Consider the following 26,894-nt stretch of genomic DNA (forward strand, 5'->3'; position numbering starts at 1 on the left):
GTGCCAGCACAGTGGAGCCTCTCCCATCCTCCACCCTCCCACGCGTTTGGTATACTCTGGCCTCGCCAACCCTCCTGTAACAGTGTCCCCCACTCCCCCTGGGTTGTGCTCCTCATCCTGAAGCAGGGCGACCCCTGCACTGTGATCTCTCTCTCTCTCACACACACACACACACACACACACACACACACACACACACACATTGTAGCAGGGCTTCCTCCTCCCTCCAATGCTCGCCTCCCCAGAGACGATTCTCAGCTCTCAGCTCCAGTGGAACACAAGGCTGCTTAAGGGCTGGGAAAAGAGTTCCTCCAAAGGGACTGGCAAATGCAAAAAGCCCTGAGGCAAGAATGAGTTTGGTGAGTTACGGAATTCAAGTTTGAAAATGCCCGTTAGACACCCCAACGGCCAGGGAAGTTCAGTAGGAAATCATGGCTGGAGATGTAAATTTGGGAGCTGTGGGCATGTAAATCTCTGGGACTTGACGTTATGGAAACTGAAAAGAAAGCCTAGGAGTGAGCCCTGGGGCCCTCCAGCATTTACAGGGCGGGAAGAGAGGAGGAGCCCACGGAGAAGGCTTGACCCGTCCGTCTCCCTGTATATCCCTGAAACTTTGCAAGACCCTCCAGGCCCCTATCGGAGAGGGGAGGAGGGTCAAACGCCAGGGATGGGGGAACAGGAGAGGAGGAGCGACTCAGCACAGCCCTTCGCCCACCCCTAGGCATCCCCAGGGCCCTTCCCCCAGCCGGTGTGCTCCCACCTCCCCATCCCCGGGGCTCTGAATCCCCAGTAAGAGGCGGGGTGAGGAAAGAGCCCAGGACAAACCCACCCAGCCCCTCCGCCTCCGCTCCCGCCCTCCCATCCCTGGTGCAGTGTTTCTTCTCCCGCCCGCAGCATCCCTGTCTCCATGGAAACCGCGCCAGTATCCAGAGCTCCCAGCCACGGGGCTCAGGCTCCTGCGCGCGGTCCTCTCCCCTCCACAAGCCCGCACCGGGTGGTCCTCTCCCCTCCACAACCCCACACCGGGCCCTCAATGAGGTTTCCTTCCCTGGCTTTGCATCTGCACTTTCTATCTCTATTTCTCTCTGCCTCACCACTTACATGTGTCTCTCCCGCCAGTCACGTGTCTCCATTCCTTTCTCTTCTCCACGCTTTTTGGCTTTCTTTCTTTCTTTGCACGTCTCTGCACATCCCCCCCCACCCCACTAGTCTATATCATGGTCAAGTCAGTCTCGACCCTCCCTCTTCTGTTTAGATCACTCAGCATTTGACAGTCAACACCCATCCTCTTCTCTCCTCCTTTTCTCCTTCCCTATACCTGTTCCCTCACGTTTTCCTCTCTTTGGCTCTCCCTTCATTCAGTCCACAAATAAATTCTGAGTGCCTATTATGTGCCAGGCATGGTTTCTGTCCTTGGGAGCAGAGGTGTGTGAGAAGGAATAAAGTCAGGTCAACACACAAACAGAATAGTCATACATGTCAAGGAGTGCACGGAGGAAGCAGACTGGGGCTGAGACCCAGAATAACAGGGGTGCTCAGAGAAGGCCGGAGGTGGAGCTTCTCTCTCCATCTCTCACTCACACTCTCTGCCTCCTTTGCTCTGCAGTGTTTTAGGTGGTGGCTATGGGGCCCCAGAGGCTGCTCTGGGAATGGGAAACATCCAGAAGTCAAGCAAATGGAGAAAAGCAAATCGGAGGGGTTTCCCTGGACCTGGGGGAAGAGAGGAAGAGACCACTAGGGACAGCCCAGGCCAGGGAAGTGACCAAGAAGCTCAACCATCAGGAGATGGAGTGACTAACAGGCAAGGCAGGCTTCAGCATCCGCCTTTGCTCGATGAGGAAACTGAGGCTGAGGTCTTTAGAGTCCAAATCAGACCTCTGGACCTTTCCAAGTCATGTCTCTTTTGGAAATAATGAGCTGGCTGAAGAGCCAGCTCCTTCAAGGCGCAGACACGGGTGCAGGGTGCAGGGTGCAGTGTGCGGCAGGTTTCTAAACCACAGTGTTTTTGACACTTTGCCTGATAATTCTTCATGGTGGGGGGCCGTCCTGTGCACTGTGGGATGTTTAGCCTCATCCCTGGCCTCTACCCACCAGAGGCCAGTGGCACCGCCCCTCCCCCACCCCCCAGTCATAATAATAAAAATGTCTCCAGACACTGCCAAATGTCCCCTGAGGGGCAAAATCATCCCTGGTCCAGAACCACTGGTATAGGGGGAGGGGCCCTAAGATGGGGCATCTCTATCTCATTACCCTACAGGCCACTGACTTTCCCTGCTCACAAGAAATGTTGTGACAAAATTAAGATTAATAATATTGTTAATAACATGATAATGTTAACAAACAGTACTGAGTGCTCACCTGGGTGCCAGCATGCTAAGCTCCTGACATTCATGATCTCACTAAGACCTTTCACAAATCTGTGAGGTGGGAAATGATCCTCCTCATTTTACAGAGAGGAAGCCGAGGCTCAGGGGAAGCAAGTGTCGTCCCCAATGTCACACGGCCAGTAAGTCATGGGATCTGTGTTCAGACCTTTACTTAACGTTTTTCTCTGAGTAGACTCATTTTTTAACTTATAGGCATTTACTTAAAAAGTAAGCTCTATATCACTATCAAAGAAAAGGAAACCAGGATCATTTGCCATAAATAGAAGGAAACTATAAATATAAGTATAATGTTCTTAGCTTCTAGTTAGATCCTTTTGCCTGCCAAATGCTCCAAGCCTGAGGGCTGCTTCCTCATTGTTTCAAAGATTTATTAGTAAGTGTGAGAGGAGTTACAGACACAGAAGCACCAAACCGAGACTTTCTCCATGAAGTTATGAATCACTGCCCACCTTGTACTGCCCCCACAGGAGGCTCAGCTCCATTCTTTACTGTGCAACTGTAGGCAAAGTCAGTTTACCTCTCTGGACCTTGGTTTCTTCATCTGTGAAATGGGGTCGTGACACCTGCCCTACTCATTTCATAGAGCTTTTGTGAGAATCAAATGACAGACGAGAAGAGGCGTGGCAAATTAGTAAGGGTGAAGCAGGGGCAGGTCATGGCAACTCCTGGCAGAGTAGGAAAAAATCTTGGACAAAAGAGACAAGACTTTCTCCAGATATTCAAGAAGTGTTAACAGTGACGGCCTGGGGAAGATGATAAGCTTAATTTTTACATATAACCATGACAGAAACCAAGAGTTTATTACAATGTCTGTTCATCCCTTCTTCGTTACTATTAGAACCCCCAATTTTTAGCTGAGAACTGACCTGTTGAAAATAAAGACTGCATTTTCTGGTCTCTCTTGCAGTTAGATGACTAGGCCACAAGGCTAAGTGAAAATGTATGCAGATGCATTACGTGTCTTCAAGGAAACAAGTTTATATAAACAGATTTATAAGGATGCTAGAGTGTGCTCTTTGCCTTCTTTTTCTTCATCGATTCCCGCGGCCTGGAATGCAGATGTGATGGCTAGGACTCTAGCAGCTATCTTCAACAATGAGGACAAGGGCCATACCCCAGGAGTGGTGGAGCAGAGCTCCAGAAGGAACTAATGACTTCAAGAGCTACCACACCAGCTCTGGACTGCCTAACACTCGGCATGTGTTTTATGTAAGAGACTAGAACCGTGAGTCATTAGACCACAATTATTTTGGATTTTCCTATCCATGCAGCCAAACCTAGTCCTAACTGATATAATAATATATCATCCCTTCTGAATTTTGTATCATGTGTTATGTATTAGGAAAAAACCTTTTAACTGTGTGTCCTTGGGCACGTCATTTCACCTTTCTGAACCTCTGTCTTGTCATCACAGGAATGGTGACATCTACTTCTCAAGGCCATGAGGTAGACTGGGCGGTGACCATCATCACAGTAATGGCAATACGCCTCATTGTGGGGTATGAAGGTGGCATGTGCACTCTGCTTGGAGAACATGGTGGTATCCATAAAAATCATAAAGGCACTCATCCCTTGACTCAGAAATGTATCCTAAGGCTAAACTTGTGCACCTACACGAAGGATGTATCCAAGGTGAAGGATGTATTCACTGCACCACCATCTTCATAGCAGAGGACGGAAATGTACATTAAGAGGGAACCAGGTAGATAAAGTGTGGTATATCCACGCCACAGAATACTACAAAGACACAGGAACAAATGGGGCACAACTGTAGATGTTGTCATGGAAAGTCTTCTAAGATATATTAAGAAATTTAAAAATCAAGGTACAGAATACTGAATATAGTGTGATCCTACCCATGGTTTTCAAGAAGGGTGCACACACTGGAACACACGGCAACAGTGAGAAAGGACGGGCAGTCTACAAGGACTGACACCGCAAGCTTTCTGAAACATAACATCTACTGAGGAAAGCAACCGTGATCTTTTGAAACTCAACATGTAGCCAGTGTTTCCTATGTGCTGGGCATTGTTTTAACTGCTTTATGAGTATGAATTTATTGTTATACCCATTTTATAGATGAATAAACAGGCCCAGAAAGGTTAAGTGATGTGCCCAAGGTCACACAGCTGGAGATATCAGAGCTGGGAGTCAGACCCAGCCAGCCCGGGGCCAGAGCCCCTGCTCTGAACCACCTCTCTTCTCTGACATGATAAGCAGGTAGGAAGACTGTATATATGCATGATCCTTCTTGTTTCAAAAGGTAGGAGGTGGTCTTTCTATACGGTGGGATGTTATTCAGCCTTAAAAAGGAAAGGATGTGCAACTATGACATACAACTATCTACTGGGGCCTTGGGCAGAAAAAGGGAAGAAAAGGAGAAGGATTGGCAATAGATGTTAGCTCAGGGCCAGTCTTCCTCTGCAAAAAGAGGAGGATGGCATGGACGTTAGCTCAGGGCTGATCTTCCTCACAAAAAAAAAAAAAAAAGGAAAGGAATTCTGACACATGCTACAACATGGATGAACCTTGAGGACGTTATGCTAAGTGAAGTAAGCCAGTCACGAAAGGACAAATGCTGTATGATTCCACTTATATGAGGTCCCTAGAGTAGTCAGATTCCTAGAGACAGAAAGTAGAATGGTGATTGCCAGGGGCTGGGGGCAGAGGGAACTGGGGAGTTGTTGTATAAGGGGTACAGTTTCAGTTTTGCAAGATGAAGAGTCCTAGAGATGGATGATGGTGACGGTTGCACAACAATGTGAGTGTACTTAATGCCACTGAACTGTACATCTAAAAATGGGTAAAATGGTAAATTTCATGATGTGTGTATTTTGCAAAAAAGAAAGAAAGTAGGAGGCACACAGAAAATCACATGATATATTTTCCTCGTGGACGTGTATGTATGTGTGTATTTAGCCTTTTTGTAACCTTTCAGCTTTTCACAGAGTGAATGTATTCACATATGTATTACTCATGAAATTAAAAAAGATAATTTAAAATGCCGATTTTTCAGAGAATATACATATAAACATATATAAGCTTGCATATTTATAAACATTTCTGGAAGGATACAGAAGCAATTTAGTGATGGTTACCTCTGAGACATGGCCTGGGGGTGGGAGTGGGAGGGACACTTACTTTTCATTCTACACCCTCCTGTACTGTTGAAAGTGTTTAACATCTGCATATTACTTTTACAATAAAAACGATATTATGTCCAGTCCTTCTCCACCCATGTCAAGTCATGAAATCCTCGTAAGCTTTTAAGAAATAATGAAGGGGGCCGGCCCCTTGGCTTAGCGGTTAAGTGTGCGCGCTCCACTACTGGCAGCCTGGGTTCAGATCCTGGGCGCTCACAGACACACCGCTTCTCCGGCCATGCTGAGGCTGCGTCCCACATACAGCAACTAAAAGGATGTGCAGCTATGACATACAACTATCTACTGGGGCTTTGGGGAGAAAAAATAAATTAATTTAAAAAATTATTAAAAAAAAAGAAATAATGAAGAAACTAAAGGAGAGTTAAAAAGAAGAACAATACTTGAGTTTGAGGAATAAAACTAGGATGAAATCAAGAAGTGAAGAATTAGTAAGAGAAAATATACTATATACTCAAGTGTTTGTTTTCTTTAAAGCTTGTGCCATAAATGTGCTTTTACATAAAGCTTTTTAACGATGCATTTTATGCTCAGCTATTTTAGTAGAGTCTCATTATAACACCGTTACAGCATCCTCAAGGGACACGGCTGCACTGGGCACTCCTAGGCAGATTTTGCTCAGCTGTCCCCTCCATGTCTGATAAGCCACAGCTGCCACCCATTACTGGGGGGGCGGACTGGATGTCCCCCAGGGCTTTCTGTCCCTGAGCAGACTCCAGAGAGGCTTGCTATGGACTGAACTGTGTCCCCACAGAATTCATATGTTGAAGCCCTAACTCCTGGTGTGATGGTATTTAGAGGTGGGGCCTTGGGGAGGTCATTAGGGTTAGATGAGGTCATGAGGGTGGGGCCTCATAATCCTCATGATGGCATTAGTGGCCTTATAAGAAGAGACACCAAGAGCTTGCTCTCTCTCCTCCTGCTATGTGAGCAGCAAGAAGGCAGCCATCTGCAAGCCAGGAAGAGGACTCTGATCAGAACTGACTGTGCTGGCACCTTGATCTAGGACTTCCAGCCTCCAGAGCCGTGAGAAAATAAATGTCTGTTGTTTAAGCCACTCGGCTGTGATATTTTGCTGTGGCAGCCCAAGCTAAGACAAGGCCCCACACCCCTCTCTCTGTTGTGCCACCTCCTGCTTTCTTGCCCGGGCCCCTCACACTCAGGCCCTGCAGATGGAAGCTCAGCAGGATGGGAGAAACGGGTCTCAGCGGGGCACAAGGCTCCGCTGCTGTGGGGGACTGGAGGACAGCGAGGGGCAGCACAGCTACCAAGAGGAGCCTTCGGTCCCCTCACCACGCACAAGTCCCCGAAGGCCCTGTGTGGGAGGTGTCTCCTCAGCAGAAGGAAAAACCCCACCAATTCAAAGGGGGCAGGTGCTAGAGAGCAAATCTCAAGAAGCTGCTTGCCAGAGTGTCTGTGGCAGCTGAGCCTTCTCCATTGTCCCCGAGCAACCAGCCCTCCTCTCGTCAGGGAGCTCCCAGCGGAAATGTGCAGATATGTTCACCAAAAGACATGTACTACAAGGTTAATAGGAGCTTGGTTCATAGCCCCAAACTAGAAACAAACCACATGTCTATCCGCACTATAGTGGGTAAATAAACCATGCATTCTCATCCAGTAGAATATTCTACAGCTATGAGGAGGAACAAACTGATGCTACGTGCAACAACCTGGATGCATCTCAGAGTCATAACGTTGTGAAAAAGCGTGATTCCAGTTATAGAAAGTTCAAAGACAGGCAAAACTAATCTATAGGATTAAAAGTCAGGACAGGGCCGGCCCCGTGGCTTGGTGGTTAAGTGCGTGCGCTCTGCTGCCGGCGGCCCGGGTTCGGATCCCGGGTGCGCACCGAGGCACCACTCCTCCAGCCATGCTGAGGCCGCGTCCCACATACAGCAACTAGAAGGATGTGCAGCTATGACAGACAACTATGTACTGGGGCTTTGGGGAAAAATAAATAAATAAAATCTTTCAAAAAAAAAAAAAAAAAAAAAGTCAGGACAGTGGTTACCTCTGGGGGTAGTGATTGGAAGGGGGCCCGAGGTTCTTGATATGGACGCTATTTACATAGGCTTGTTCACTTTGTGGAAATTGTTCGAGCTGTAGACATGTGATTTTTGTGCTCTCCTGTAAGAATGTTATACTTCAATAAAAGTTGACTTTAAAAAAAGAAAAGGCTGCATATATGTAATAAGTAAACATTGGAAAGAACCTAAATGCCCACCAATAGGTCACTGATTAGACAGTCTGCCCATGCAATGGCGCACCATGCAGTCCTAAGGGCGCAGGAAGCTTTTTGTGTGCTGACATGGAGAGGCGTCTGGATACCCCACTAAGGGAAGGGCAAGATCAGAGCAACATATATGGCACAATGCTAGCATTCCGCAAGAGAGGGGAAAGAATGTGCGTCTGTGTTTTCTTGCATGTACATAAAGTATTTCTGCAAGGATTTATAAGACACTGATAACCCCGGTTACTTCTAAGGAGGGGAACTGAGTAGCTGGGGGACAGGGTAGGAGGGACACATTGCACTGATACCCTGCTGCACCTTTTGAGTTCGAGACCATCTGAATAACTTACCTATTGAAACCGTGAAGTACGTGGGCGTTGACTACCAGTAAGTGACTCTTGCCAGGGATTTTCATTCACTGGGAATGAAATAATTAAAACAACAAAGAATGGCAATGCTCAAGCCAAATGTAACTCACAGAAACAATGGATTAATCCTAAAAACATAAAGATGCAAATCTCTAAGCCCCCTTTTTTTTTTTAAAGATTTTATTTATTTATTTTCCCCCCAAAGCCCCAGTGAATAGTTGTATGTCATAGCTGCACATCCTTCTAGTTGCTGCACGTGGGACACAGCCCCAGCATGGCTGGAGAAGCGGTGTGTCGGTGTGCGCCCAGGATCCGAACCCGGGCCGCCAGCAGCGGAGCGTGAGCACTTAACCGCTAAGCCACGGGGCCAGCCCTCTCTAAGCCCCTTTTGACTGAGCCTGCCAATTTCTAGGAATTTATCCTAAGAAAGTGCTCATGGATACGCTCCAGGATTTAGCTATGAGGATCTCTATAACATTGCTATTTATAAGAGAGAGAAGATAAGAAAGAAGAACAAGGGGAGAAGGAAGGAGGAGGAGGAGAAATAATGAAGGAAGGAAGGAAAGAAAAAAGAACTTAATATTCAACAATATCAGAATATTCTTTCATTCCATGAAATACCACTCAGCTATTAAAATTATATTGAGAAAGATTTAATGATACAGAAAATATTCATGATATGCTAGGTTTCAAAGGCTATATAAAATAACATACAATAAAATTTCATTGGGGGAAAAATACTTACATAGTTATAGCAAATGATTATATAGAATTTACCATGCGAGGTACTATACTAAGTAGTTTACACACATTACTTCATTTAATCCCCACAGCACTCTATGGAGTAGGTACTGTTATTATCTTCTTTTTACAGATGAGGACACTAAGGCACAGAGAGGTTATCTAAGTTATCCAAGGTCACACAGCTGATAAGGTGCAGAACCAGGATTTGAACCCAGACAGTCTGGCTCCAGAGCCTGCTCATAACCAGTACTCTGTACTGTTTTGAGTGTAGACCAAGCAGTTAAGAATGACTGTTTCTGGAAGAATGATACTATGGATGTAATTCTGCTCATCTATATTCTCCAATTTTTCTACAAAGAACAATGATAATTTTAAAAAGCAGTAAAAGTCTTAGAAAAGATGAAATACACAGAGAAGCAGTACAGTCGTGGCCGCTTAACGATGGGGACACATTCTGAGAAATGTCTCATTTGGTGATTTCGTCGTTGTGCAAACATCACAGAGTGTACTGACACAAACCTAGATGGTATAGCCTACCACACACCTAGGCTCTATGGTGCTAGTCTTAGGAGACCACCTTCATTTATGAAGTCTGTCGTTGACCGAAACATTGTTATGCAGCACATGACTGTATGGCACAGAATGCATGACCAGCTGCATGTATCCTCTGTGAGTCCCTCAGGTTTAGGATCAGGCTGAGTTTGGGGCTGAGAAGAGCCCAGTGAAGGGTTTGTGCCTGCACAGGGACCACAGCTTTCCAAGGGAACGCTTCCCCAGGCCCTGTGCACTAGGGGGCCGTAGGGAGAACCTCTGACAGGGAGAACCCCCAGGGGAAGGAGGTTGTCCACAGCCCCTCCCTACCAGGTCTGAGCATTGGTTCTCTCCTGCCCGCCCAGGCCAGGGGCTTATCTTACATGGGAGACTGGGCCTCTCCTAACAGTCAACGCTGATCCACTGGATTTGTAGATCCAGGCCCAATCTTAGTGCCTTTATCAGCCTGGGATGCTGGGGGTTGGCACTGCTGTGCATGGGCTCCCCACCCCCTATCCAGGACCCAAATGCTAGGAGGCACCCTGATCCCTCCCTTTCCCTCACCCCCACATCCAATCCAATGCTAAGGCCAATTGGCTCAACCTCCAAAAGGCCAAGAGGCTGACCTCTTCTATCCACCTCCACTGCCACCACCTTGTCCAAGCGGCCGTGCTCTCCCTCCTGGATGACCGCAGTAGCTTCCTAACTAGTTTCTCTGCTCCCACCCTTGCCTCATCATTTTTTATCCTCCACTCAGCATCTCGAGTGAACTTTCAATAACAGATGGTGTCACTCCCCTGTTAAATGCCCTTCAAAAGCTCCCCGTTGCACTCAGAATAAAACCCTGACACCTGGTCCTGGCCCGCGAGGCCCACAGGCTCGCTCTACCTTCCCCTCGAGCCATTTGGCCTCTCACTCCCTACACTCCAGCCACACTGGCCTCCTTTCTGTCCCTTAAAACACGTCAAGTTCCTTCCCACCTGGAGGCCCCTGCACTGACTGTTCCCTCTCCCTGGGACTCTTCCTCTGAGTCATTCCCTCCCTAGCTCGTGGTTCCTGATCTTGAGGAGCTCACAGTCGAGTAGGGGGACTGTTAAGAACACAAATAATTGCATCTGGTGTCAGAGCCACTGTTACGGAGCGAGGGGACACCTGTGACTTTGTGAGGTGAAGATCTGGTAACAGTATTCACTCTTGTCCAGCACCCCGGCCCTCTCAATAACCTTTGCATCGCCCACCCGCTGCATCCCCCATTGCCCTGGCTCAGCTCTGCCACACTCATCTCTAGGATTTGCTCTCCTCGCATCCTGTCACTCCCTCCAGTCCTGGACAAGGCCCTTCCAGTGGCTCCATCCCTTCGCAGTCCCCCTCTGGCTCCTCTGGGCAGGTGTCCTTTCTCAAGGCCGTCCTTCTCAGTTTCGCGGTTGCTAATTTGAGCAGCTGCTCTGGCTCCTCTCTCCAAGCCTCCTTTTCTGGCTCCTCCTCCACCTGCCTCTTAAAGTTTGGTGTTTCTAGGCTGTCTCCTCTTCTCCCTCCACCCATCCTCCCGGGCAGATCCACCCACACTCAGACTCATAGGATGATGCCTCACACCTACATCTCCAGCTGAGACCTCGCTCCTGGGCTCCAGACCCAAATATCCAACTGCTTGTTGGACCTTTCCTCTTGCATATCCCACAGGGACCTCAAATTCAACATTTCCCAAACTGACCTGATCTTCTTCCGGCATCCGTTGGGAATGTCACTCCAGAGACCCAGTCATCCAAGGAGGAAACCTGGAGTCATCTGTAACACTTGCCTGTCCTCACCCCCAGCATACCAGCTGGTCTCCTCAACAGGTCTCCCGTTTTTCTCCTCCTGTCCCTCCCCCAGCCTCAGCACCTCTCACCTGGACCATTGCCACCGCCTTGTCCCTGGGCTCTCTGGGCTCCCTGCCTCTCACCAACCCTCCATCCTTCCATTCCCTGCAGCAGCTACCCAAGTCATCTTTCTAAACCTACATCTGGCCCTGGTTTCTCCTGTGCCTAAAAGTGATTGCCCATCACCTAGGGATAAGAACCAAACTCTCAGGCCCAACTATCGAAGCTCTCCATAAGCCAGCCCTATCTACTTTTCCAGCCTTATCTCCCAATTCCTCCCACTTTCCAACCTTTCATCCCTTGTTATAGCACAGACTATGGAATGTTGAAGACAAAGTGATTTGACCAAGTCACAGAACAGCTAATAACAATCACTAACAGTTATTTAGGGTTTCCTTTGTTGCCAGGGCCTAGACACATATTCACAATCAATCCTTCAACAGCCCCATGAGGTGGTTACTATTATTATCCCCATTTCCTAGATGAGGAAACTGAGACTCAGAAAGTACATAACCTTCCTAAGGACATTTGGTTGATAAAGCCACACTCGGATTCAAAGTCAGGTTGTCTGACCACTGATTATGCTGTCTCCAAAGGAGTGGGTGGTGAAGCTAGGATTTAAATCAGATATCATCATTCATGAATTCAACAGACACTTATTACATGCCTACTACGAGCCAGGCACAGACTCGTGATCCAAGGCTCTCATTATGCCATTAAACTGCTCTGGGATTAAAGTTAGGTTGATAATGATGAATGACATGAAATGAGAATGAAGAGAAAAAAACAAAAATAAGAGGCTTTCAGAATAAAAATAGTCTACCCCTTGTCCTCTTGATACCTCCAACCCACCTCTCCACCAACAGCCAGATCTGGTGTGTTTCCCTCTGCTCAAGACACTTCAAAGATCTCCAGGTATCCACTAAACCCAGGAGCTGTAAAAAAGGTAACTGATGATTTGTTTATGTTGAGAAAAAACTAATTTCACCATGGGGAAAACATCCACAGACAAAGTGAAAAGGCAAACTTTGTAACTCATCTCACAAAGGGCTTTCTTAACATATAAAGAGTTCTTACAAATCAAAAAGGAAAAATACCACTAACGATAGAAAAATAGATATGAACTGACAGTTTACAGAAAAAAATATATAAAAGGTGCTCAACCTCATTCATAATAAGAGAAAGGCAAATTACCACTATAAGAGAGTATTTTTTACCCATCAGGTTGGCAAAAATAAAATATTTGATAACACACTCAGTTGGTAAGGATGTGGGGAAACAGGTACTTTCATATGTTGCTGCTGGGACTGTAACTTTGTACAGCTTCTACGGAGGGGACTATGGCTGGATCTGCTTACACTGTAAATATACAGACCATTTAATCCAGCAATTCTGCCCTAGGTCTTTATTTTATCCTTATACTTACACAGGTATCAAATTATTTATATGCAACATTATCCACTGAAATATTGTTATAGCAAAATATTGTAAACGATTTAAATAGTGACTAAATAAATGATGACACATCTACACAAAAGTATATTGCGCAGCTCTTTATATACTGATATGGAACAATCTCCAAGATGTATTGTTGAATGAAAAAAGCAAGACAAACCAAGTGTTGAGTATCCTACCATTTGTAATGGTTTTTAAATATGTCCACAAATTCTTTGATATCCTTCCCTTCAAGAGGAGAAGCTGAATTCTCTTCCCCTTGAATATGGGCGGGATTTAGTAACTCACTTCTAATAATAGAGTGTGGCAGAAGTGATGGTATGTGATGTCTGAGATTAGGACATAAAAGGCAGTATAATGGCCAAAACAATCCTGAAAAAGAAGAACAAAATTGGAAGACTCATACTTGCTGATTTGAAAACTCACTATAAAGCAACAGTAATCAAGACAGTCTGGTACTGCCATAAGGATAGACATATAGATCAATGGAATAGAATTGAGAGTTCAGAAATTAACCCATGTGTCTATGGTCAATTGATTTTTAACAAGGGTGCCAAGACAATTCAATTGAAAAAGAATAATCTTTTCAATAAATGGTGCTGGGACAACTGGATAGCCACAAGTACAAGAATGAAGTTGGACCTTTACCTTACACCATATACAAAAATTAACTCAAATGGATCAGAGACCTAAATATAAGATCCAAAGCTATAAAACGCTTAGAAGAAAACACAGAAGTAAATGTTTGTGACCTTGGATTTGTCAACGGTTTCTTAGATATGACACCAAAAACATAAGCAACAAAAGAAAAAAATAGATAAACTGGACTTTGTACAAATTAAAAACTTTTGTGCTTCAAAGAACACTATCAAGAAAGTGAAAAGATAGCCAGAGAATGGAAGAAAATGTCTGCAAATCATATATCTGATAAGGGACTTGTATCTAGAGTATATAAAGAACTCTTACAACTCAATAATAAAAAGAACAAAAACCCAATTAAAAAATGGGCAAAGGATCTGAATAGATATTTCTCTATAGAAGATATACAAATGGCCAACAAGCACAGGGAAGATGCTCAGCACCACTAATCATTAGGGAAATGCAAATCAAAACCACAGTGAGACACCAGTTCACACCCAGCAAGATGACTACAATCAAAAAGTCAGATAATAACAAATGCTGATGAGCATATGAAGAAATAGGAACCCTTATACACTGCTGGTGGGAATGTACAATGGTGCAGCCACTTTGGAAAACAATCTGGTGGTTCCTCAAAATGTTAAATACAGAGTTGCCATTTAAGCCAGCAATTCCACTCCTAAGTATGTATCCAAGAGAAATGAAAACACGTGTCCACACAAAAACTTGTACACAAATGTTCATAGCAGCATTATTCATAATAGCCAAAAGATCGAAACAGCCCAAATGTCCATCAACTGATTAATGGATAAACAAAATATATACTGTATCCATACAATGCAATTTTATTCGGCCATAAAAAGGAATGAAGTACTGATAACATGCTACAAAATGAATGAACCTTGAAAACTTAGGCTAAGTGAAAGATGCCAGTCACAAAGACCACATCTTGTATGATTCCATTTATGTGAAATGTCCAAAACAGGCTAATATAGAGAGACAGAAAGTAGATTAGTGGTTGCTTAGAGGCTGAGGAGGATTGGGGGGGAAGTTTAGGGGGTGATAGCTAAAGGGTATGAGGGTTCTTCCTGAAGTGAAGAAAATATCATAAAGTTGATTGTAGTAATGGTTGCACAACTCTGTGAATATGCTAGAAACTATTGAATTGTACCCTTTATATGGATGAATTATGTGAATTATATATCAATAAAGCTGTTACCAAAAGGGGGGGGTGGGGTGGCCAGTGTAGCTTCTTCCTTTTTCTCTCTCTCTTAGATCACTCATTCTGAGGTCTCCTGTCAACACATGAGTGTGCTTAGACGTGGATCCAACCAGCCCTAGTCAACCTTCAGATGACCACAGCCCTCTGAGGTCTAGGTGCAACTTCATGAGAGACCTTGAACCAGAACCACCCATCTAAGCTGCTCCCAAATCCCTGTGACTCACAGAAACAGAAGTAATAAAAGCTTGTTGCTTTAAGCCACTAAGTTTTGGGGTAATTTGTTATGCAGCAATAAACAACTAATATGCCATTTACGTAAAATAAATTTATTGTTTGCATTTGCTTGTCTATTTATGGGATTTCTTGGAAAGGATACTCAAGAAATGGTAATAGCAGTCGCCTCTGGGAGGACAACTCTAGGAGGATCGATGGGGGATAAGGACACAAAGAAGACTTACGTCTGATTGTACATCCTTATTACTTTTTGAATTTTGTATCAGGTGCATGTAAATAAAAGTCTGGAAAAAATTTAAACAATTAAAAAAAAAGTCAACGACTATCAGCTGCCTACGGATAAAATCTAAACTCCTCACCATGGCTTAGAAGGCCTTCAGGATCCAGCTCTCCAGTGTCTCCTCTCACTCCTCCTTGCCCTAAGTGCCTGTAATCCCTAAAACACACGAGGCTATTTCCCACCTCCATGCCTTTGATCATCCTGTCCCTTCTGCCTGGTTCCCCTTCTCCTTCCTTCCCATCCTTTAAGACTCAGCTCAAATGCTGTTACTTTTTGAAAGACTTCTCTGGGTGTCCTTAACTGTGTCAGAAGTCCCCTTCATGCCCCCAGAATGCCCTGTGCATGACTCAGTCATTCATAGGTGATGATCTGATTTCCCTCCTGCCTCTCCCATTGCACTGTGAGCTCCCTGGGAACAAGGACTCTTGCTCAGGATTCCCAGAACCTAGCACAATGCCTGCCACACAGAGGAGGCCGTCAGTGAAAGACTGGTATGAGAAAGAAAGGAAGCGGGTAGGCAGAGAGGGAGAAAGGCAAAAATGAAAGAAGGGAGGGAAGGAAGGTGGAAGAAAGGACAGAAGGAAGGAAGGGAGAGTTGAGGGAGGAAAAAAGAAAATGAGGGAGGGAGGAAAGAAATTCCCCCAATGTGCTCAGCAACGTCATGCACGAACAACAAAGATGTACTGGACGAATAAAATCCCAAACCAAATCTGAAACAAACCCCAAGGAAATGGGGAGGAATGCGGATGCCTGCTCTAAGTTGTAGTGACAGGAGCTCCTGTCGCTGCTACTCCTAGCCCAGAGACCCTCGCTGATTAAGGACACACATCTGGAAGGCTGGAAGATGCCCACCTCTGGATCACCAACCAGCCCCCTGCTCCCACCTCCACCTCGGTCTCCCCCAGCTCCCACTCCATCTCACACGTTCTGTTCTCCACTCTGACTCCAGCAGCAGGGCAGTGCCTGGCACACAGCAGGCACTCAATAGTGAATAATCATCTCCCTTCTGTGGATGGAGGAGTCTCACTTTGTCACCATGAACTTGTCTCTTCCTCTCTCTGGGACTCAGTTTTTTCATCAGTAAAATGAGGGAGTTGGGCCAGCTGATTGGTAAGACCCTTTCCAGCTGACAGTTTATGACTTCTCAAGGCCTTTGATCACCCCAGCAAGTCCAAACTCTCCTGCTTGAGCATCAAGGACTCCTCACGAGGTGCTCTTCACTCGGACTATGCCACAGAATAACACGACCATTTATTGAGTGCTTACTGTACACCAGGAACCACACTCAGCATTTTACACCCATCATTTTGTTTATTTCTTTCTACCACCTCTGAGGTAAATACTATAACAATCTCCATTTTATAGATAAGGAAACTGAGACTCAGAGAGGAAAACCCACTTATCCAAGGCCACACAGCTGGGAAGTGGCAGAGTGGGAGTTCTAAGTCCTCTGCTCTTAAACCTCTACCCTACACTGCCCCCTTGGACCCTCAACCAGGCTTCTAGCCTGAGTCTTTACTCCATCCAGGAACCTCCCCTTGGCTAAGCTCACCCAGCCCAGAGGTAAACATTGAGTACAGGGAGCTTACAGCTGTAACTTGTAACTTGTAAATTCGTGTCCTGGGTTCCAGTTTAGTGGTAAGAACAGGTTCTAGATCCATTTAGACTTGTATTAAGTTTCAGTTCCGCCTTTCACCAGATGTGTGACCTTTGGGCAAGTCATTTTAACTGATGAAGATTAAATGATACAACAAATGTGAAAATATGCGGCATAGAAGCTGGCACATTGTGTGTTCTCAGTAAATGGGAAAGACCAGGTAAAGAATAGCAGAGATATCCTGAGAAGCCCTTAAAAGCTGACCCCTGGGGCTGGCCCAGTGGCGTAGCTGTTAAGGGCATGTGCTCCACTTCGGCAGCCCAGGGTTCGCAGGTTCGGATCCCGGGCGTGCACCGATGCACCGCTTGTCAAGCCATGCTGTGGCGGTGTCCCACATAAAGTGAAGGAACATCAGCACGGATGTTAGCCCAGGGCCAATCTTCCTCAGAAAAAAGAGGAGGACTGGCATCGGATGTTAGCTCAGGGCTGATCTTCCTCACAAAAAAAAAAGCTGACTCCTAACTCCATAAAGAGCACCTGGGTCTTCCAGCCTCTCTACTTAGCATTTGACTCTTATGACAAAAACATCCTGCCGCCATCCCCACCACTAAGGCTCCTTTCTAAACCCTTGGGCTCTAGAGTCAGACAGACCAAGTTACAATCCTGGCCCCACCACTTACCACCTGTGTGACCTTGGACAAATGACTCTTTCCTCTTTGAGGCTCAGTGTTCTCATCTATAAAATGTTAATAATGGTACCTACTCCATAGGATTGTTGTCAGGATTAAATAATAATACACATGTAAATGGTTAGCACATGGTCAAGCATAGAGTAAAGGCTCAGAAAATGTTAACTATTTTTCCTCAATAATAATAACAGTTGTAGTAGCTTCCCTCTGCCTACTGATTAAAGTCCAAATTCCTTGGCCCAGTATTTAGAGCCTTGAACACTGTGGCCCTATCATTCCTTCATGGCCTCTCCTCCTGCTGCTCCCCTATGTGAATGTCACTCAAGCCAGATGTGGCTTTCTCACTCCTGCATCTCTGCCCATGATCTTCCTCTCCATTCGGAATGCTCTCCCACACCTCACACCTGCCCACACCCTGCCCAACTCAAGCCTCACCTCCCAACTAATCCAGGAGCCTCCTCGGTTGCCCTGGGTTTCCTCAGCACTTACAGACCAGGATATATCGGTGCTCAGACTGTCCAGGTTGAGGCTTCTGTCTGCACTTGTCTTACCTATGGTCCCCTCTTCCAGGGGTCACATTTGATTTCCCTTTTTGGGAATTGACCTTTCTCCACTATCAGTCCATGTGTTGCAGGGATGGGCATGTGGCCAAGGCCCTAGACAAAGTCACACTGATTAATTAAGAGGTAGACACTTGACCAAAGCCGAGCCAATAAGAATCAGCCCTGGAACTTTTGCTAGAACCATGGGGTAACAGGCACTGCTAAGCTAAAGCAATGTAAATTCAGAGCTGCTAGTAGCCTTATTTGTCACCTTCAAGAGAGAAGTGGACTGGGCCGGCCCCGTGGCTTAGCGGTTAAGTGCACGTGCTCCGCTACTGGCGGCCCGGGATTTGGATCCCAGGCGCGCACCGATGCACCACTTCTCCAGCCATGCTGAGGCCACGTCCCACATACAGCAACTAGAAGGATGTGCAGCTATGACATACAACTATCTACTGGGGCTTTGGGGAGAAAAATAAATAAATAAATAAATAAATAATTTATAAAAAAAAGAGAGAAGTGGACTTAAAAATGAGCCAACACAGAGGGACCAAGAAATGGAGAGAAACATATTCTTAATGGCGTTATTTGAGCATCCGGATCCATCAATGCCTGAAGCAAGTTACTCTTGACTTTTAAGTTATCTGAGCCAAAAACCTTACCCTCTTTATTTTATTTTATTTTTATTTATTTAAGCCAGTTTGAGTTGGGTTTCTGTCACTTGCCACTGAAAGACTGCTAACCAATATAGTGATCCAACTAGATGGTAAGCTTCCTAAGAGCAGGAATTGCAACTTATAGGCCTAAGATCCTTGGGGACAGGGATGATCTCAGTATTGCAGCATAGGGATGATCACAGAGCAGGTGAGGAATAAACAAAGGAATAAGTATCTCTGTATTTCCCCAGTGGTCCAGTGCTCTGCACTCAGAAGACTCTAAAATACTTGAATAAAATTTCACTTGAACAAGAGCCGTACAACAGACATTCTGATTCTTATCTGATACAAACAAGACCCTTTGCTCCTCTGCAGTTCCTCTGAGGATGACTGATTTCTCACTTTCCGGATGGAAGGATCTTGGTGAAAGAGTTGTTCTAGGAGCCCCACGGGCTGAAAGAGATACTTTCTTTTTTTTTTTTATAATTTTATTCATTTATTTATTTTTGTTCCCCCAAAGCCCCAGTAGATAGTTGTATGTCATAGTTGCACATCCTTCTAGTTGCTGTATGTGGGATGCGGCCTCAGCATGGCTGGAGAAGCAGTGCGTCGGTGCGCACCCGGGATCCGAACCCGGGCCGCCAGCAGCAGAGCGCGCGCACTTAACCACTAAGCCACAGGGCCGGCCCTGAAAGAGATACTTTCAATCCACTAACTGATTAGTCTACCACTGTACAGATGAGAAAACTGAGATTTAAGAGAAAAACAATTACTTAACACTGCACGGTGAGTCACAGGCAGAGTCAGCCAAGACCCCCCATCCCATGACCATGCAGTGCTCTGCCTCTGTCCTCGTGTCACTTTATTAAGCAAAGTGAATCAGTCACTTACCCTGAGAACTCAGAAATCTCTAAGGAAAATGGAATAAACTGCTCAACTCTGCTAACTGGCCCCCTCAGCCCTCAGGGATGAGGCAGGAACACAAGGGAAAGAGCACTGGGTCTGGAGTCAAAACCTAGTTTACTCCCTTACTGGCTGTGTGACTGTGGGCAAGACCTGTTTTGTAGTATCAGTCTCCTCTCTCTAAAATGGGGGGAGGGGAAGGTGAGATTTGAAGGAGCTGATCTCTAAGATTCCTGAAATTCTATAATTACTTGGGGGTAGTTGGGCAGTTCATCAAATCCCCAAGATTAAACCCACATGGATTACAGAGAATTGGAAAGCAAGAGGTCAGCTTCCCATCTGCAGACTCCAAATTGAGGAATCAGGGATTCCAGCTGAGCATATATTTTTTCCAGCTTGTCTTCGTTTTTTGTTTTTTTTGTTTGTTTGTTTTATTTTATTTATTTATTTTTTTGTGTGTGTGTGTGTGAGGAAGATCAGCCCTGAGCTAACATCCATGCTAATCCTCCTCTTTTTGCTGAGGAAGACCGGCTCTGAGCTAACATCTATTGCCAATCCTCCTCCTTTTTTTTTTCCCCAAAGCCCCAGTAGATAGTTGTATGTCATAGTTGCACATCCTTCTAGTTGCTGTATGTGAGACGCGGCCTCAGCATAGCTGGAGAAATGGTGCGTCGGTGCGCGCCCGGAGATCCAAACCCGGGCCATCAGTAGCAGAGTGCACGCACTTAACCGCTAAGCCACGGGGCCGGCCCCCCAGCTTGTCTTTGGAAGAACAGAATGGAAATACATAAAATCATCTTCTGGGTACCACTGAGAAATATGGAGAGATACCCCCCACATCCTACAATTCTCCTTACTCATCTTCTTCAAAGATCCTAAAAGACCCACATCTAAGTTGAGTGGAGTGAGATGCATTTGAAACAAGCACATTAGAAAGTCCACATCTGAATAAATGCTGCCTTCTTCAACACAGTCCTTTTGGGAGCTTGGGCAATTCTTCCAGTGGGGCAGTAATCTCTCCCTGCATCTGTGAAAGTCCTCTTGGGGAAGGAAACTGCCTCAGGATTTTGTCCCAAGTGACAATTCTCAATGTGATCACCCATCGTATTTTCTACACTTGGCTGAGTGACTTCCAGCCATTTCCAAAAATCATGTTCCTCCTTTAAGAGATGGAGGTTCCCCTCAATAATGCTGTTCAAGAGAATACACCCCACGCTCTGAAGACAATTCCCTACAATGTTTTGAGCAGTGGAGTCATCAGCACGTGACATAACACTTCCTCCGGGGTCTCTTTTGAAGGGGCCCACACTTGTTGAATGCCCTGAGGTGCTTATTTTGAAAAACCACCTCTGTTGCAAAATCATCACATTTTCCCTTCTCTTCCTCATCCTTGTAGGGCTCCAAACTTTTTCCTAGCCTCACTAGGCCTCCTCCCCCATCCCTGCCAACCCCTGGCCCCACTTTCCCCAGCCCAACTCTCTTTCCTGCCTGCAGTTAGGCAAATGCCCAAGTTGCTGAATCTTCAAAATCCATCTTAGACCGAAAGGTGGGTGGGAGTAGGGACTCTAATGAATCCTGGAAAACTGTCTCAGCAGTTCTCATTCCCAAAAAGCCCTTCTCTGGTTCTTAGGGCAAGATGTCTGTCTTAGCCAATCACTTCAGAGGGTCCCAGGGACTCATTCCCCTTGGGCACCAGAACTCTTCCTGTATTGGGTGGGGGTGGAGGGTGGAGACCTGCCCTCCAGAGACCCATGTTGCCAGGTGCTGTCAACTGCCCACATCGCAAACATTGGATAGACACTATAGACAGCCTCCTCTTACATCCCCCCCCCACCTTATCACAGCACTTTAAAGTTTACAATATACTCTTTCATTAGTTCTTGGAATCCTCTCCACTGTTTCACAGATGAGGAAACCAAGCCTCAGAGAAGTAAAGTGAAACACTCAAGTTGATAATGTCAGCAAGTCAAACAAAGGTCAAAGTCAGATCTCTTGATTCCCCCATCTCACGCTTTTTTCAATACAACAGAAATTGGTCACACCTAAAGTAACTCTTCATTCAGATAACTATTTCTCCTAAGACAGCCAACAGAGACTCTCAGAGACCTTCAAGAGACTCTAGCATAATGCTAACCCATCAGTAAATGAAGTCTGCCCATAGCCAAGCACAAAGACCCAAAGACCCAATTCTAAGGCTCTGCCCTTTGCCCCAAGGTGTCTTTCTGTCTCTGTCATAGAATCCCCTCCCTAGTGGCTGCTGAAGGACAGCCAAGGAGGTGTGTCTTTAAACAGAGGAGCAGAATCTATCTCTGACTCTTCCAAGAAATGGAAGGAAGGATCCCCCGTCCCCAGCGCCTGTCCTAGGGGTCCCGCCCCCGTCCCTCCCCTACCTGCCAAGAGCTGCATCCAGGCGCAGATCTTGTAGACCGTGGCGGTGTTGCAGAAGAAGAAAAGCGCAAAGCAGGTGATACAGCCGAGGATCAGCACCATGGAGAGCAGCACGAAGAAGGCGGCCGCCTTGAAGGCGCCGGACGGGATGGTGCTGAAGTCGGTGAACGAGCCGCGGCAGGTGAGCTCGCGGCCCGCCAGCCCGCTGCCCACACAGTAGTGGAAGAGGCCGAAGTAGCCAGGCTTGGGGGTGCTCACACTGTCGCCCACCCAGTAGGGCTGGATGAAGACCACCACGTTGATGATGGCGAAGCAGATGGTGAAGATGGCCCATAGCACGCCGATGGCCCGCGAGTTCCGCATGTAGTGCTCGTGGTAGAGCTTGGAGGCCTCCTGTGAGGGCAGCATGGTGCCCGGGGGCGGGGCCGGCGGCAGCGGCGGCAGCGGCGGCTGGCGGGGGCCGCCGGCCCGGGACTGACCGCCGGGCTGCGGGGCGGGAGCTAGGGATGTATGCGAGAAGCTGCCCTGAGCCAAGGAACTCGCGAGGGCGGGGCCTGGGGCGGAGCTGGGGGTACCTGGGGGCTGGTATGGGGGAGCTAGGAGAGGGTCATGAGAGTGTTGGGGCGGTGTCTGGGGGGGACTGGCAAAGATCTCCAATTGGGGACCATGTGAAAGTTGGGGGGCTGGGATGAGGGGGCTGGCATAAGGATATGGGAGCTGGAAGGGGGGGGCTAGAAAGTGGTCATGGGAGAGTTGGGGAGGGGCTTTGGGAGCTGGTATTGGGGGAGTAACAGGAGACAAGGGGGAGATGGAATGGAGGCTGGAGACCGATATTGGGAGGATTAGCAGAGGGGCTGTATATAGGGAGCACGGAAGGGAATTTGGGGGTTGGTATTAGGGGTAGAAGGAGGTCTGGTATTGGGTGTCTAGAAAGGGGCTGTGGAGAGGGAAGTGGGCGCTTCTATGAGGAGGTAAGAAGGGAACATTAGAGGTAGGGGTACTGGGGGATTGGGAAGGTGCTATGGGGGCTGGGACAGGGAGTGGGGGCTGGTACGAGGGTCTAAGAGGGCGAAGTGGGGAAATCAGGATGAGGGTAGAGGGGAGTCGGGGGCTGGGACTACAGGGTCTGGACACGGGGCAAGGGGTTGGGGGTCCCTCAGAAGCCAGGGCTGGATGTAGGCTGGGAGGGAGTCTAGGATTGGGGGGCCGGGGCTGGGGAAAGAGGTTTTCCAGGCCAAGGTAGGGGACGGGAGACCGGGGCCGGCAGGCAGCCCGGGCCGCGAGGGGTGGGCGGTGTGCAGGGGCTGCCCCCCGGGCGCTGGAGAGCGGCCGGGCCCGGGTAGGGCCGGGGGTGGGGGGGTGGCTGCTGTCCCGCGCCAAGGCCGGACGCGCGTGGAGGCTGCGGCCGCGGGGAGGGGGTGCGGGGAGACCAACCTGGGCCCGGTCCGGGGCAGCAGGTCCGGGACTGGCACGGCCTAGGCGCCGAGGCTCGGCGGTCCTAGCAGCGGCTGCCTCGGCCCAGGCGGCGGCCTCGGCGCAGCCTCCATCTTGCTCGGGTTCTCCCCGGGGCGCGCTCCCGCGCCGGAGCGCGCGCTCTCGTGCACCGGCGCGGCCCGGCAGAGGCGCGCTCCCGCCGCGGGCGCGCGGGGCGGGGCGGAACGGGGGAGGGGCTCTCCTGGTTCTGGCAGTCAGGGGGAAGCGCGGTCTCCGGCGTCCCCCAGCCAGAGCAATAAGCCCCCTCCACAGCAGAGCCCTCTGGTTTGGGGGACCCCCTTCTTCAGCCTGAGCTGTGGGGCTTCCCCGCAAAGCCCATGGGAATGGGGGAGGGGGCAAACAGGGTATTATCTGATAGGGTTTGAAGAGATCTCTTGCTCCCAAATTACCTTCCCTGCATCCTGTCACAGTGCCTCAGGTTGCACCATTACGCTTTCAGTCCTTTGGGTCTTGGAGGCTTTGAAGGCTCCCAGAGTCTCCTAGGAAACTGCCAACACCTCTAAGAAAGGGAACCCTCTAAACTGTTAGCAGCCCACGCGGTGGGGATTTGTTGGCCGCCAGCACAAGGAGCGAGGCCTGGGGAACAGGTCCCAGAGTGAGTATCGGGATGGAGAGAAGGATGCTGGGAACGTGTTGGTTTCCCTCCCTACACTTTCCCCAGTGCCTGGCATGAAGTGCGCACATCATAAAGATGTGTTAAAGAACAACATCCAAGTCCAGGCTCAAGGTTAGGCCAGAACACCCCGGGAGCACTCCTAGGGAGCCTGTGTGGGTCCTTTCTTTCCCTGCAGGGAAATAGCTTTTGGCTTAGGATCTGCCAAGATGATCTGGGTTGGCACCCAGACAAATTCTGACTATTACTTACTATCTCTGTGACCTTGAACTTGTGGTCTCTGAACCTGTTTCTCTATCTTTAAAGTGGGCAGCTTAAGCCCCACTTCACACGTAGTAGGGGGAGGGGTTCCAAACACTGGACCCCACACAGGCGTCAGTCTGATGAAATTAACATTTATCTGCAAAAAAAAATTCATGTAATGTTGCCAACTGTCTTTTTTCCACGGGGGAGAGGGACTGCTCTTTTTTCCTGAGATTATGTACTTCCTGTTTTCTGAGTGTAAAAATTCCCTTTTTTAAAGAAATGGAGATGATAGTTAATGGAAGTTTTTTTTTTTTTTAGTGCCCTTCTTTGGCAAAATAAAAAATAGGCGGGCCGCCCCGTGGCTTAGCGGTTAAGTGCGCGCACTCCGCTACTGGTGGCCCGGGTTTGGATGTCTGGCGGGCAGACACGCACCACTTGTCTGGCCATGCTGAGGCCGCGTCCCACATACAGCAACTGGAAGGATGTGCAACTGTGACATACAACTATCTACTGGGGCTTTGGGGAAAAAAGGAGGAGGATTGGCAATAGATGTTAGCTCAGGGCTGGTCTTCCTCAAAAAAAAAAAAAAAAAGGCAGTGTTATTTCCACCTCAAGGTTTTAAAAAATTTTATGGGTCCATGAAATCCCACAATTTGGGGACCTCAGACCAATGTGAGGTCATCTCACCCGAGCACAGAGTGCTCAATAAATTTGGTTTCCCCTTCCATTGGTTCCTTGCAGAGGGCATCCTGGCTGTCTCCTGAGAGCCCTAAGATCCTAGAATCATGAGCTGGAAGGGGCTCTGGAGAGAGTCTCATTCTACACCTTCTCCCACTTGACAGATGGAGAACAAAGGCCAAAGAGAGGGATTGACTTTACAAAGAGGTGGACTGTTCCTGTCAATTAGACTGATCAACCTGATTCACAAATTTATTTGTCTGTGCAATAAGTATGTGATAGGCCCATGTTATGTGCCAGGCCCAGCAGCATGCCAGGCCCTGGGGAGAAGATGGAGGGTAAAACAGACCTGGTCTCTGCTTTCCTGGAGCTCACAGCTTTGTGGGGAAATAGAAGATGCTAGGAGGATGGAGCAGGCAAGTGGTCATCCTCAAAGAGCACCTCAAAGTCTCCTGTGTGTGCTCCTGGTTGGTTCTGTTCTGAACATAGCAAGTTACTGGAGCCAGAAGTTCCATCTTTTCTCCTAACTCTGCCGTGAATTATTGCCTTTTATCCTATCCTGCTGAGCCAAGCTAGGCAGTCCAGGAAAAAAACCAGAGAAGTCCACTTACCACTCTCTCTCGAGGCAGGACCTGAGAGTTCTTGCTAAGATGGGCTTCCAGTTCCTCACTGATTGCTCTATTCTAGTTCTGCAGAGCAAAGGCGCCCTGTAGAGGTCTGCCTACTAACTCCACGGCTTCTGACATCAGTACTTTTTCTTTAAAGAAACTCTTCTCCCCGTCACTCAATCCCTGGGTCTAGTGGGACTCACCCCCAACCACCACCATACTCTTCTCCAGAGGGGGGCAAATGATCAGGCCTGGACAATGAGAATACTACATTGTTCTAGACACAATGATTGGTTCAGCAGTGGGTCCATAAGCCAACCCAAATAGTTGAGAATGATACCCAGGGGTCATTTGTTGCAGATTACAAGAAAGAGGTGTTCTCTTTCTACTGAGTTTGTTGAGCTGGGGGAATTGTAAGCTTCAGCTACTGGGAGCCATCTTTGACACCTCAAGCAGAGAGCTTGTCTAAGAATAAGATGCACACAGAGGGAAGCTACGAAATGGAGAGAGACAGTCCTGATGACATAGTTTGAGCACCTGGATCCATCCATGCCTGAAGACTTGTTTCTGGATTGTTCTGTTAGGTGAGCCAATAAATTCAGTTTTTGTTCAAGCCGATTTGAGTTGGGTTTTTATCACTTCCAATAAAAATAGTCCCAAATAACTTACATACATCCCCCACAAGAAAGCAGGACTGGTATATTGGATTATTGATATTGCAGAAGAATGCCTAAATAGGTGAGCTATCCTGACATACTGGAACCAAAAGACCAGAATTTGAGTCCCATCTCTGCCGCTGATTAACTGTGTGACCCAGGATGATGATGCTACTCCTCAGAGCGTTATTTTCTTGGTTTATAAAATGGAGAAAAACATACTTCCTTCCTGTAGATGTTGTGAGGATAAAAAGAGATAATGGATGGAAAAAAAGCTTTGTAAACTGAAAAAGCTTTATCACTGTAAGTGACTGTCATTAAATTTTAATAAGTGGCTTGCCCAAGGAGTAGAAATTGCAGTCATATTGGAAAGGCACTTGCTGAGCTGTGAGTAGCCGGGACAGAATGTCTTCTTGTTTTAAAGACTAACCTTGGAGCAGTTACAGATAGAGAGTGAGAACTCTCTATGGGAAGAACTCTTTTTTTTTTTTCATGAGGAAGATTGGCCCTGAGCTAACATCTGCCAATCCTCCTCTTTTTGCTGAGGAAGACTGGCCCTGGGCTAACATCCATGCCCATCTTCCTCCATTTTATATGGGACGCCGCCACAGCATGTCTTGACAAGCGGTGCTATCCAAACCAGCGAACCCCGGGCCGGCGCAGCGGAGCGCGCACTTAACCACTTGCGCCACCGGGCCGGCCCGGGAAGAACTT

The 26,894-nt window shown here is 47.5% G+C and overlaps 1 protein-coding gene across 1 annotated transcript in view; it reads right to left on the minus strand.

Annotated features, from left to right (window-relative positions):
* LHFPL4 (LHFPL tetraspan subfamily member 4) overlaps window positions 1-23,450 on the minus strand; it is a 42,693-nt gene extending 19,243 nt beyond the window's left edge. Inside the window, exons 1-2 of the mRNA XM_087431423.1 lie at window positions 23,320-23,450; window positions 21,888-22,385 (exon numbers count right to left, since the gene is read on the minus strand). Of these exons, the coding sequence (XP_087287549.1) occupies window positions 21,888-22,293 (406 nt within the window). The 5' untranslated portion in view covers window positions 22,294-22,385; window positions 23,320-23,450. The remainder of the gene's footprint in view (window positions 1-21,887; window positions 22,386-23,319) is intronic.
* Between the last annotated feature and the right edge of the window lie 3,444 nt (window positions 23,451-26,894).

This window comes from Ceratotherium simum, chromosome 5 (assembly GCF_057802395.1).
Source record: "Ceratotherium simum simum isolate JZ-2026a chromosome 5, ASM5780239v1, whole genome shotgun sequence".
NCBI lineage: Eukaryota > Metazoa > Chordata > Mammalia > Perissodactyla > Rhinocerotidae > Ceratotherium > Ceratotherium simum.